Source organism: Capricornis sumatraensis, chromosome 13 (genome assembly GCF_032405125.1).
Source record: "Capricornis sumatraensis isolate serow.1 chromosome 13, serow.2, whole genome shotgun sequence".
NCBI classification, from domain to species: Eukaryota; Metazoa; Chordata; class Mammalia; order Artiodactyla; family Bovidae; genus Capricornis; species Capricornis sumatraensis.
Window position 1 is genome coordinate 28,966,217 of NC_091081.1, and position 12,286 is coordinate 28,978,502.

The 12,286-nt window shown below is 45.2% G+C and overlaps 1 protein-coding gene across 1 annotated transcript in view; it reads right to left on the bottom strand.

Moving 5' to 3' along the window:
* Window positions 1-12,286, bottom strand: part of ARMC2 (armadillo repeat containing 2) — a 125,353-nt gene that overhangs the window by 20,113 nt on the left and 92,954 nt on the right. The window contains exon 13 of the mRNA XM_068985408.1: window positions 7,428-7,743. Coding sequence (XP_068841509.1) covers window positions 7,428-7,743 — 316 coding nt within the window. The remainder of the gene's footprint in view (window positions 1-7,427; window positions 7,744-12,286) is intronic.

Below are 12,286 nucleotides of genomic sequence, written 5' to 3' on the forward strand. Positions count from 1 at the left end.
GGATACTAGAGAGGTTTGTCATTCTCTTCTCCAGGGGATCTTCCCGACCCAAGTGCATCTGTCTCCAGAGTATCCTCACTTGCTTGGCCGTGACTCTGGAGCTGGAATCCTGATCGTCTACCTGCTGGCTGTGTGACTGTGTGCAAGTCATTTAACCTCCTTGGGGCTCAGTTTCCTTGTCTGCAAAGTAGGGTAATAATCGCAGCTACATTACTAAGTTTAAATGTGTTAATACATGTAAAGGGCTTATAAAACTGTATGGCACATTGCAGGTGCTAAATAACCATCTGTGAGATGCATGGACGGGCTATCCAGAAAGATGGCTCCCGGGGAATGGCTTGGGTGAGTGTCTAACGCTTAGCAAAGAGGAAGTCTCAGCCCCACTTCCCTCTATCCTGGGACTGACGATGCTAGATGTTGGGCGGTGTCCAGGGATCTGTTTCCTTCCTTGCCTTGGTGGGAGAATTAGTTAGCTCGCCCAGAAAAAGAAGGCTAGCTCTTATGTATCACCACCTAAGAGGTGAGGTGCCCCTGTAGGACCTCACGTTTGGGAGCAGGAAGAACATTTGGCATCCGGGACAAGACAGGAGGCATTCACAGCTACCAGGCATCTACCATGAAGGGCTCCAAGCACTTTACATGCATTTAACCCCACAAAAGTTAATTTTTAATAGTGCTTCTATTCAAATGCACTTATAAGCATCTGTGCTGAGATTAGTTACTCAGTCGTGTCTGACTCTTTGCAACCCCATGAACTCTAGCCTGCCAGGCTCCTTGACCAGGTCCCTTCTCCAGGGATCTGGTTGCTATCCTTCACTGAAGCAGAGATACCAGGTGGGAACCAGCAGAGATCAGCAGAGGGGACTTTGTAGAGCTCAGAGCATTCATCCCTGCAGCTGAGCTGCCAAGGGGAGGGTGGAGGTGTATGATCCTCTATCAAGATAACTTTACCCCTCACCCCCATAAAGCTCTTTGAGGGAGGTCAAATCGTTCCAGAGACAGAAAAGACAAGGGATCCCTCTGCTTGCCCTAACAACTGCCCGCCACCATGGGCCAGGTAGAAGGCTTTCTTCACATATGCTTAACCTCAGATGGCACTGAGCTCTAACACAGAGACTGAAGCATTCTCGAGTGAGAGCGCTCACCACCTGCGTTGGGGCCGGCCAGGGAGAGGGAGTTCGAAAAAGAAAATACAGATTCCCGGGTTCCACACCTCACTTGATCAGTCACAGCCTCTAAGAGTGGGGTTTAGAATCTGTGTCTTTCACGAGCTCCCTGCATGATTCTTACGCACAGTTTTTGAAGTGCCAGATTTGAGTTTCATTGGTCACTTTAGAGCAAAAGAAAGAAAGTAGGTTATGCGTAAGTACCAGTAACCTCAAGAGAGTATACTGGAGAGACCTCACGTGGGAATCCCCCAGTGACAAAGGCAGAGTAGCTACCCTCCCAGAGGACTTGATGATGGAGGTACAGAGGGGACAGGCCCAGCCTCCTGAGGACTCTAGCCAAGCCCCCTTGGTTATTTAACCCTAGAGCTAAGAGCTCTGGCCCAATCTGCTCTCTGCCTCTTTCCTCTACCTCCAAAGCATTACTTTCCTAGAATTCAAACTGAAATTATCCACTGTATTATATTTTTAGTTAATAGGTAGAAATGTAATTTCTAAGCTCATAAAATATATGTAAGACCAGGAATGTTCTCACTTCATATATGAATAACTGCAATAAAATGAAACATGAAGAGCTTTCTTTCTTTCTTTTTTTTTTTTTAAGAGCTTTCTTTCTTGACTATCCACAATGATGTGCTCCCAGTCCAGGCATCTGAAGGCAGGTCCTCAGGCTCTCCCCAGGTAGCTACAGTCAGGTGAAGCGATTTGGCCTGCCAACAGATGAGAACTCATCCAGTGGGTTTCAGGCTCCTGCCAGCTCCTCACTAGCCAGAGAGGCTAAAGGTGGTTCTCTGAGCACTGGGTCTCAATAGTTAAGGGGCAGAAGAATCACCTGGGGCAGGGGGGGAGTTGAAATGCATATTTCAACCCATCCTGTAGGCAAAGCAAGGTAAGACCCAGAAACTAGAAAAGGAATCCTAATGAGCCCCATAGCTGATTCTGAGGCAGTTGGATCCCTGACTTCTGGGTGAAGACCTGATCCTCCAGATGCAGAAAGAAGACAGGGAGATACTAGAGTTCAAGTGCTGCAAGGTTTGAAGTTGTTCAGTTCAGTTCAGTTCAGTTCAGTTGCTCAGTCGTGTCTGACTCTTTGCGAGCCCATGAATCGCAGCACGCCAGGCCTCTCTGTCCATCACCAACTCCCGGAGTTCACTCAGACTCACATCCATCGAAGTCAGTGATGCCATCTAGCCATCTCATCCTCTGTCGTCCCCTTCTCCTCCTGCCCCCAATCCCTCCCAGCATCAGAGTCTTTTCCAATGAGTCAACTCTTCGTATGACGTGGCCAAAGTACTGGAGTTTCAGGTTTAGCCGAAGTTGTTAGAGAAACTCAGTTTTTGGAGCAGCTCAATGCAGATTTGCACAGACAGTATAATGCGCAGTCAGCAGCTTGGAAGAGAGTTCTAGACTAATGTGTAGATTTTGAGTTATCACATGGAAGCGATAGGTCACAAGGACAGTCCTCAGTCAGAATTTAAGAATCTTGGGAATTCTCTGGTGGTCCAGTAGTTAAGAATCTACCTTGCGATGCAAGGGGCATGGGTTTGATTCTTGGTCGGGGAACTCAAAAGCCCATATGCTGCAGAGCAACTAAGCCCATGTGCCCCAACTATTGAGCCCACGCTCCACAACTAGAGAGTCAGTGCACTGCAACGAAAGATCCCACATGGTGCAATGAAGATTCCATGTGCTGCAACTAAGACCCACAGCCAAACCAATATTTAAAAACATAAGAATTTAAGAATCCTTAAGATCAGCAACATGTGAGTAACCCTGCCACTTACTAACTTTGTGACTTTTAAAAGTCACTGCATCTCACTGAGCCTGTTTCCTACTCTGTGAAAGGCCTAAAATAACAACCCACTCTCATGTGGCTGCTCACGTGAGGGAACAGATGTTAACATGCTTCTTAAAGTGGGTAGCTCCAACGGCAATCATTTTGTAATGCATAGAAATATAGAATTACTGTGTTGTAATCTGGAACTAACATAGTGTTGTAGTTCAATTATATTTCAAAAAACAAATATAGAAAACAAAAAACAAAAAAACTACGCAGCTCCATAACAAGGGAAGGCAAGGTCAATTACAAGCCCACACACCAAAAGCCACGCTCTGCGGCTCAGTCCTCTCAGCCTTCCCGCTCTGTGTGCACTCTGTTATGGGCACTTTTCATAAGCTTGTGTATATATGCCTGATATTCCTCCATGATGTACCCTGTTCCTTGAAAGTAGATACCAACCTACACTTTCTTAAACCTTGTGATGGATGGAGTGTTTGTGTCCCCTTCAAATTCATATGTTGAAGCTCTAACCCCCAAAGTGACTGTATTTGGTGATAGGGCTGGTGAGGTATAAAAGTTAAGTGAGGTTGTAAGGGTGGGGCCCTCATCCGATACGACTAGTGCTCTGATAAGACGAGGAGGAGACACCAGAGCTCTCTGCCCATCATGTGAGGACACAGTGAGAAGGGGGCCATCTACAAGCCAGAAAAAGGATTCTCAGCAGGTATCAACCCTCTGGCACCTTGACTGGGACGTCCAGACTACGGACTGTGAGAAATAGATTTCTATTGTTTGAGCTACCCAATCTGTGGTATTTTCTTATGGCAATCTGAGTAGACTAAGAAACTTCTTTTTATATGAGCACAGCACTGACTATGTGGTGAGGTTATACAAAGGGCTAAAGTTCAAAGGTTACCCCCAAACATTATTTTCATCAGACATTAAAGCTTCTTTCACAACAAACTCTTTCAGAGTCTGGTAAGTAGTGGCAAAGTAGATATCTCTGGATGGCAGTTAATTTCCTTGCACACTGGTAGGCAGAGGTGCCCATGGGAAATGACAAGGCCTAAAAAGTGGAAAGCAGGGTTGCTACAGACTGAACTGTGTCCCTCCCAAATTCATATGTTGAAGCCCCCACCTTTAATGCAGCTTTTAGGAGATAATTAGGGTTAGATGAGATCGTAAGGGTGGAGTGCTTTTCTGATAGAATTGGTGGCTTTAGAAGAGGAAGACAAAGGAAAAATGCAGCCATCTATGAGCCAGGAAGAAAGGCCTCAAGGGAACCACGCCAGCACCCTGATCTCAGACTTCCAGTCCCCTGAAGTAAGAAGGTAAGTTTCTGTTGTTTGAGTCACAGCCTGTGTTATTTTGTTACAGCATCTTAAGCAGATTAAGGCAGGTTTGGGTGCTTAGCAGTAGGGTGCTGCTGTAATAAATACCTAAAAATATGGGCAGCTTTGGAACTGAGTAATGGGTAGAGGCTAGAGGAGTTCTGAGGGGCATGCTAGAAATACGGATGTTAAACGTTGTGAAATAAAATTCATATTTTATGGCAAGATACGAAAAATTTAAACATAACTCTTTTCTGGCCTCTCTCTCCTCACTGTGCTCTGCGTATCTGCCAAACCTCTCCCTCAGTAGCAATATCTGCTCAACCATAAAGAGCAACATTCTCCTAGCATCAGGACAAGTCCCTCCTTAAAAGATAATAGCCCTTCTTGACTGTGTAAGGGGTCACATGACACACCAGGATGATGCTTAGATCTGGATAACGTAAACTGTCAATAACACATCATTTGATGTAGAGCCCTCTGTCTCAAAAATTCTTATACAACTGTGCCTTGATTTCTAACCAGTGGAAAAGTTCTCAAGAGCTTTCTGAGATGTTCTTCCTGGGTTACAATCCTCAAATTTGGCTTGAATAAAATTTTCCAATTCTTTCATAGATTCACTGATTACTTTTTCATTGACAAGGTGATTCTGGCAAAGGGTGAAAGACAAGAGAAAGCTTCCATCTTCTTAAAGAACACAGAAATAGTCATGAGTACAATGCTGTTAGAGAAATGGACATTAAAGGCCACTCTGGCAAAGTCTCAGATGGAAAGGAGGAGCTGCAAGAAAGGAGATCCTTGTTATAAAGTGGCAAAGAACTTGGCTGAATTGTATTCTAGTGTTTTGTGGAAGGTCTAACTTGCAAGCAATGATACTGGATGTTTAGCTAACATTTCCAAGCAGAGTGTTTAAGGAGAGGCTTGACACTTCCTGACTGCTCATTAGCATGTAAGAAGAGAGGGATGGGCTTCCCTGATAGCTCAGTTGGTAAAGAATCTACCTGCAATGCAGGAGACCCTGGTTCGATCCCTGGATTGGGAAGATCCCCTGGAGAAGGGATAGGCTATCCACTCCAGTATTCCTGGGTTTCCCTTGTGACTCAGTTGGGAAAGAATCTGCCTGCAATGCCAGAGACCTGAGTTCAATCCCTGGGTTGGGAAGATACCCTGGAGAAGGGAAAGGCTACCCACTCCAGTATTCTGGCCTGGAGAATTCCATGGACTGTATAGTCCATGGGGTTGCAGACTCAGACACAACTGAGTGACTTAAGGGATGAATTGAAGAAGAAACTTTTAAGCAACAGGAGCTAGAACTTGAAGACTTGAAAACTTCTCGGCCTGCCCATATTGCAAGAAATAAGAAAGCGTGTACTGGAGGGAACACCACGTGTGTGGTTGTCTTATTATCACTCAGTACAGAGTTTGAGAGATTATGTGAGCAGAAGCACTGCCAGTCTGAACTGAAGGGGGCAGAGACAGGACCAAGTGAAGGAAGCTGTCAGACTCCTTGGACTTGACAGGGCAGAGTGTAGAGCTATTTAGTTGGGAATATGCACTATTTTGCAAGTAGAGGAGAGAATGACCCCAGCAGTGATTCAGAGATCACCAGAGCCACTGCCTCAGTTTCAGCAGGTCACACTGGTCTTCATCCCAAAGCCTTAAGGGCAAGACTGCCCTGCAGAGCCCTGTGGCCTAACTGACAGAGCTGTGGAGGCAGGGCCACTGCCCCAGTGGGTCTGGAGGGAATAGCATGTAACCAAAGAGGATTACTCTCAAGCCTTAAGATCTTATGGAATTCACTTCGCTAGGTTTGGGCCCTGGTGGGGACACATCACACTTCCCTTTTTCCCTATTTCTTGCTTTTGGAATAGGACCATCTATCTTGCGCTGGTCCTGCCATGCAGCTTTGCCTATAACTTGTCTGATTTCTCTGGTTCAAGCAGGAGAGGAATTGTTCCTTAGGAGGTCTCATATCTCACAACTCATGATAGCTGATTTAGATGATATTTAAACAAGATCTGGGACCTTAGACTTCAGAGTTGATGATGAAATTAATTAACAAATTTTGGGGCTGTTGAGATGGAATGAAAGTATTCTGCACATGGGCAAATCAGGAATCTGGGGAAGTGGGGGATCAGAGGTAGGATATTATCAACTGCATTGTGTCTCCTCCCCCAAATTTATATGTTGAAGCCTTAAACCCTAATGTGATTATTTCTGGAGACAGGACTTTTAGGAGGTCAAGTTAAATGAGATCATAAGGGTGGAGTCTGTATCAGATAGGATTGATGGTTTTACAAGAGAAAGATCATTCTCTCATGTGTACCCACACACACTGAGGAAAAGCCACAGGGGAATGAAGCTACCTGCCAGTCAAGAAGAGGGCTCTCAGCAGAACAGAATCAGCTGGCACTCTGATCTTATAATCCTAGCTTCCAGAGCTGTGAGAAATATGGTTGTGTTGTTTAAGCCACCCAGCCTGCAGTGTTTTGTTATGGCAGCTCCAACTGTCTAATACAGGGGAAAAGATGGGACCTGGAGTCTATAATTGCAGATAATGTAAAAAGCTGAAAAAAAAAAAAAAAAGACAAATAAACTTTAATTATGTGGACTAATCCAGGAAAAATCTGGAATTTTAAACTCTGTGGTTAGTTGGCCAATTTTGATAATTTGATTGGCAAGCTTTTTTTTTTCAATAAAAGTTGTGATATAATTTACATACCATAAAATTCACTCTTTTAAAGTGTAGAGTTCAGTGGGTTTTAGTAATAATTCTGGTAGCTCAGATGGTAAAAGAATCTGCCTGCAATGCAGGAGGCCTGGGTTCGATCCTTGGGTAGGGAAGATCCCCTGGAGAAGGAAATGGCAACCCACTGCAGTATTCTTACCTGGGAAAAGCCATGGACAGAGGAGCCTAACTGGCTATAGTCCATGCGGACACAAGAGTTGGACATAAGAGTCGACTTATGATTTCAGGAGGATGTATTACTATTTTTTTTCCTTTTTTAAAAAGCTGGATTACTTTTGAGGCAGTTCTGAACAGAAGACAAATGAATTTCCTGTCACAACTGAGAAGGCTCATTAAAGCAAGCAGGCTGTACTGCTAAAACCCTCACAGAACCCCAGGCCATCTGAGGCCGCATTTCTTACCCAGTGTGGCGAGGAGAAGGCCGACGATGTGCGAGTGGGCGGCGATGGCTGGGCCCACGCCTGGGTGGATGGCCAGGTTGGCGAGCACACGGGTCAGTTTGATGAGCACGTCCTCTGCCTGGGCCGGCCTCGGTGCCTTGGGACGCTCGTCTCCTTCCCCACAGCGCTTCCCAGAATGCAGATCCAGTTTGTAGAATGTGTGGAATAAAGACAGCAGAGTTGGGATGCTCCCTTTCTCCTTGGAAAACTGCTCACGAGCCTGGTTATTTTTCGCTGTCAGGTTGCCAAGAATAAAAACAATGCGAACAACTAAATCCTGCAATAAATTAAAGACAAAGAGTTATGAGAGCAAAGGGGCTGGGACAAGCTGTTGGGAAGAGGACAGTATTTAATCAGTTCATGAATTAATTAATAGTAAGATGGAACACGTCTGGTTTCTGCTCACTTGTACAGTATTTGATTCCCAGGATTGGTGCAAAGTGACAGAGGAGATTAAAAGCATTTGGCAGCAATGAAGAATGGAAACTGATTGATGCTGTTAGCAAGGTCTATTAACTTCAGATCCTTCATCTGAAATTCAGGCTGGCTTTTTTTTTTCCTTCAGAAAACAATTAGTTGAGTGAGATGACATTACTAACAATGTGCTACATAAATCTAAGTCTTGACACAAACAGGTTTCTTGAGCACCCAAATCTTTTCCTAAAAGTTCACCTCCTTCTCAAAATGGGGTGTCTGTCCCATAGGGCAGTCAGTTTGTGTTACATCAGACTTTCTCAGCCGGGGCACTGCTAATTCTTTGTTATGGGGGACTGTTTATGTTTAGTGGCACTCCTAACCTCTCTTACTAGATGCCAGAAGCACTTCCTCACATACCACAACCAAAAATGTTTCAGTGTCCCGTGGGGGCAAAATTGCCCGCAGATGAAAACCACCATTACAGAGTATTTACCACTTTAAAGCAGTATTTGTTTTTCTTGAGCAGAGTAGTGGTTACATGGCTGATGCTTTTATAACTGTTTGCTAAATGGTACCTATGTGTTTTGAGCACTTTTCTATATATAAGCCGTTGTTGTTTAGTCGCTAAGTTGCAGAGGACTCTTTGCGACCCAATGAACCGAACTGTGCAAGGCTCCTCTGTTCATGGGATTTCACAGGCAAGAAGACTGGAGTGGGCTGTCATTTCCTTCTCCAGTATATAAGCTATATTTAATAACAAATAAACGTTTCTTTAAAATCTCAGCTGAGGACAGTTTATGACTGAACGAGAAACAGATACAACTGTGCTCTTAATTGGACGACAGTGGGCAGACAGACCAGTTCTGTTGTTAAAGGAACACTTATTGAGGGGCTACAACTAGCCAGGGTGCTGATACTCATTGCGCGGGTGCTGTTTACAGACCAGAAACAGGCTTGGAGAAGCTGCCCTTGTCATAGCCAGTGAGGGGTGGAGTTAGGATTTGAACCCCAGATTACCCAGACCTGGAGTCTTTGGTACACAAGTGCCTCCCAAGTGGCTTGTTATTCACCTCCTTTGCCTTGCCTGCTTTTTTAGCAGTAAAGGAATTATCTCCTTTCAAATGCAAATACAAATATAAGGAGGAATTCCACAAACCCTACCTTATCAGATCTGTAGTTAGCAGCAGCCTTAAGGAATTGGGACAGAGGGCAAAGGGCTGGGCCAGTTTTTCTCCAGGTGGGACCTGGGGGATGGGAGCAGCCCCAGCACTGCGTGTGGCCTGGAGAGTGGAGGATCCAGGACAAAGGGCAAGACGCTGGGGCTTGCCTGCGTCTGCTCTGCCAATACCAGCTTGTTCCTGCTTGTTCTTGAAAACATTTTCTCTGGCCCTGGTGGAGAAGCAGCCAGGCTGCTGCTTGTGCAGCTGTGAGCCATTTGCCAACACTAAGAAAGGACAGAGTCTAACACGATGTGCGCTGGCCCAGGAGAGTGTTCACACCCTGAAAAACCTCAGCTGGGCAGTGTGCAACCCATCACACAGGTAGACCAGGCAGGGGACTCACTCCTGCCCCCACCACAACTGGAATGCTAGTCCTTGGGTACATTTTGAATGCTGGGCTCTAGGGGAATACACACATATACAAACAGGGATGAGGCAAGGAGCTCTGAAGAGTTCACCATCTACTTGAGAAGACAAGGCTAACAATAAGTGGAGAAACTGCAAAGACTGAAAGGGCTAAGGAAGAAACTAGATACCCAAGGGGATTATGGTTCCCAGCTAGAGAGCCAGGCAGCCTGGGTCCCACTTCACTTGGCCTTACAGATTAACTCATCTGTAAAATGGGGGAAATACTGTGACGCAAAACTAAATGAGACCAAACAGATAAAGCACAGACTGTAGTGAGCAATGGTTCAGGCACTGTTCGGAATCCTTCACTATCAGCAAGATACTAGTAGTGTTAACCTATGTGGGAAAGACCCAGAGGTCTTAGAGGAGTCTAGATAAGAGGACACTCAGTGAACAGGGGGTGGCAGCGGGAGAGGTTAGCAAAGTTATGACCATGCTTTTGAGTTCAACCTTGATAAATTAATAAAAGCAGATATGTGGTGTGGAGGATAGGTGAGTTGACACTGGGAAAAGGCGCATGTCTTGAGAAAGAACACCTGGGGCAGTCCCTTTCCGGGTCTGGGGTCACCTTGTTTGTGTCTGATCACCAGACAGTTCCCTGAAGAAGCTGAAGCAGGTAGGTCTTAAATCTAAACCAAGCTCACAAACTTGTGTTATAAAACTCCAGTTCCCCTTCACGTGAAACCAGTGGTTACTTCACGTAAACCCCTGTGGGGCAGGCCTCTCCCTGAGCTCTGGAAAAGAGTACTCTCTCCCTCCCTTGTCACACCCAACAGCAAAGCAGACCATTTTCCAACCAAGACAGAGGCTGTTTCTGAGAACTAGGCTCCTTGAAGGAAAATTCCACTGTGTTTTCTAAACTGAGGAGCAAGAGCTTTTCCCATAAACTCTGATACACAATTTCTGATTAAAGACTCTGCACTAGCCCTACCTCTGAAAATTGTAATAATTACTATTATTACTAATAGTAGTAGCAGCAACTAATACTCTGTGTTTATGATGCACCAATCACTGTTCCAAGCACCTAGGTACATACATTAACTAATTCTCTGAAGTGATAATTTGCAGTTCCTTAATTGGAACAAAATGTTCCCACAATCCGGATAACCACCTCCCTCATGCCCTAGGCAGTAGTTATGGCCAACATTTCTAGACTTCCCGGTGTTCCCTGGACTTGTTCTTATTTCCACAAAAGCATATTAAGCAAGACAGGAAAGACATGATCAGTGTTTTTAAATGACTTCTTAAAGCACACAATAAACAGCTGCATTCTGTTGGCTAAATCATCAAGAGAATTAATTTACCTCCTAAGATTTGCCTTCTGAAGGATGCTAGACTATTTGTTCCACCCCTCTCCCTCTGGCTTGCTCTGCCACTTCACCTCTACCTCCAATGTTTGTTTTTCTGGTTGGTCTAGCTCAGAAGACTCCTCTGGCCCTGTACCACCTCCAACTGTCACTGCTGATTTGCTGACCAGATCTCTGGCTGCAGGTAAAAGCAGGTTTCCCTCTAGGTCCTCATTCTTCAAAATTCAAACTTCTACCCACCATCACATTTGGTCCCACCTGGGAAGACTGGGTGCTGCTTTTCCTGCTTGAAAACCTTCCTCAGGCCCCTGCCACTTTTAAAATTCTTTGATTCAAATATCTCCGTGGGTCCTAATATGGCACAGGTTATTAAGCCTGACACGGGGATAAGAAACTCTAGGCTTTAGGGCAGGAAGAGTTAACGCTGCCGCAGCGCCTCTCTCCCTGCCTTCAGATGGAAAAAGGAGGGGGTGGTTCCTGGCAGCAGTGGTGCCAACTGAAGGATGGCATGCAGAATCAACAAATGGGCTGGCAGATTGCACTGTGTGCACCACCAAACTTCCAGCAACTGCTATGCTTGCTACTTCTGTCCTCTTTCTCAGGGCTGTCTAAAGCATCGTCTTCTTTTTCTCCCCTCAATCCTTCTCAAATATGTTCTCCATGAATCTCGAGAGAGAATGGAATAGGCCAGAAGAGGAGCAGGCTCACAGGCAGCTGGCAGAGGTGGTGTTTCGTTACTCCCCTGCCAGTGCTTGTCTGGACTCATCAGGAATCCTGAACGAGGGGGCTGAGGAAGAGGGCCCCTTTGCCCCCCCGGGGGTGGTCTGTGCTCTTGAGGTACTCGGCCCCTGAACGGTGTTACCGTGAGGTTTTTTATTGTTCCATAGGTCTATTAAATATCACTTAATTAAAATCCTATAAAGATTTGAAAAATTACACAAAGGCCGAGATCATCAATTTGCAGAGAAATAACTCGCAAAAAACAATTTCATCATTGTGCCATTCTCCGTTGAGGTACAGAGCCTCTCCTTTATTCTAAGACAATATCTGAGAACCACCTATAAATCAGCACTGTTACAGCCTTTTTGTTAAACTGAACACAAAGTTGTTTAGACCACAACTGTGTAGTTTTGAAACAGCAAAATGAAGATGAATCAGGAGAATCTTTTTTTTTTTAAGAAGGCAATCTAGTATAACCAGTTCACATCGACTTTCTAATTTTGCTTAAAAAGGAATCAGCCCAGCAACAACTCTGACCAACCAGAACTCAGACCGGTTCACGTACTGGATGAAGCCTGACCTCAACTGTGCGTCCCAGGTATAGCCGGTAGAAAGCTGAATGTTCTCTTTGGTTTAGCATAAGCTGTGCCCTCATGAGCAAACATGTTACTCAATCTGAATGGGCTCCACACGCCTGTAAATCAAATTACTCTAACTGGAACAAAACAAGGAGCAGGACACTGCTGAA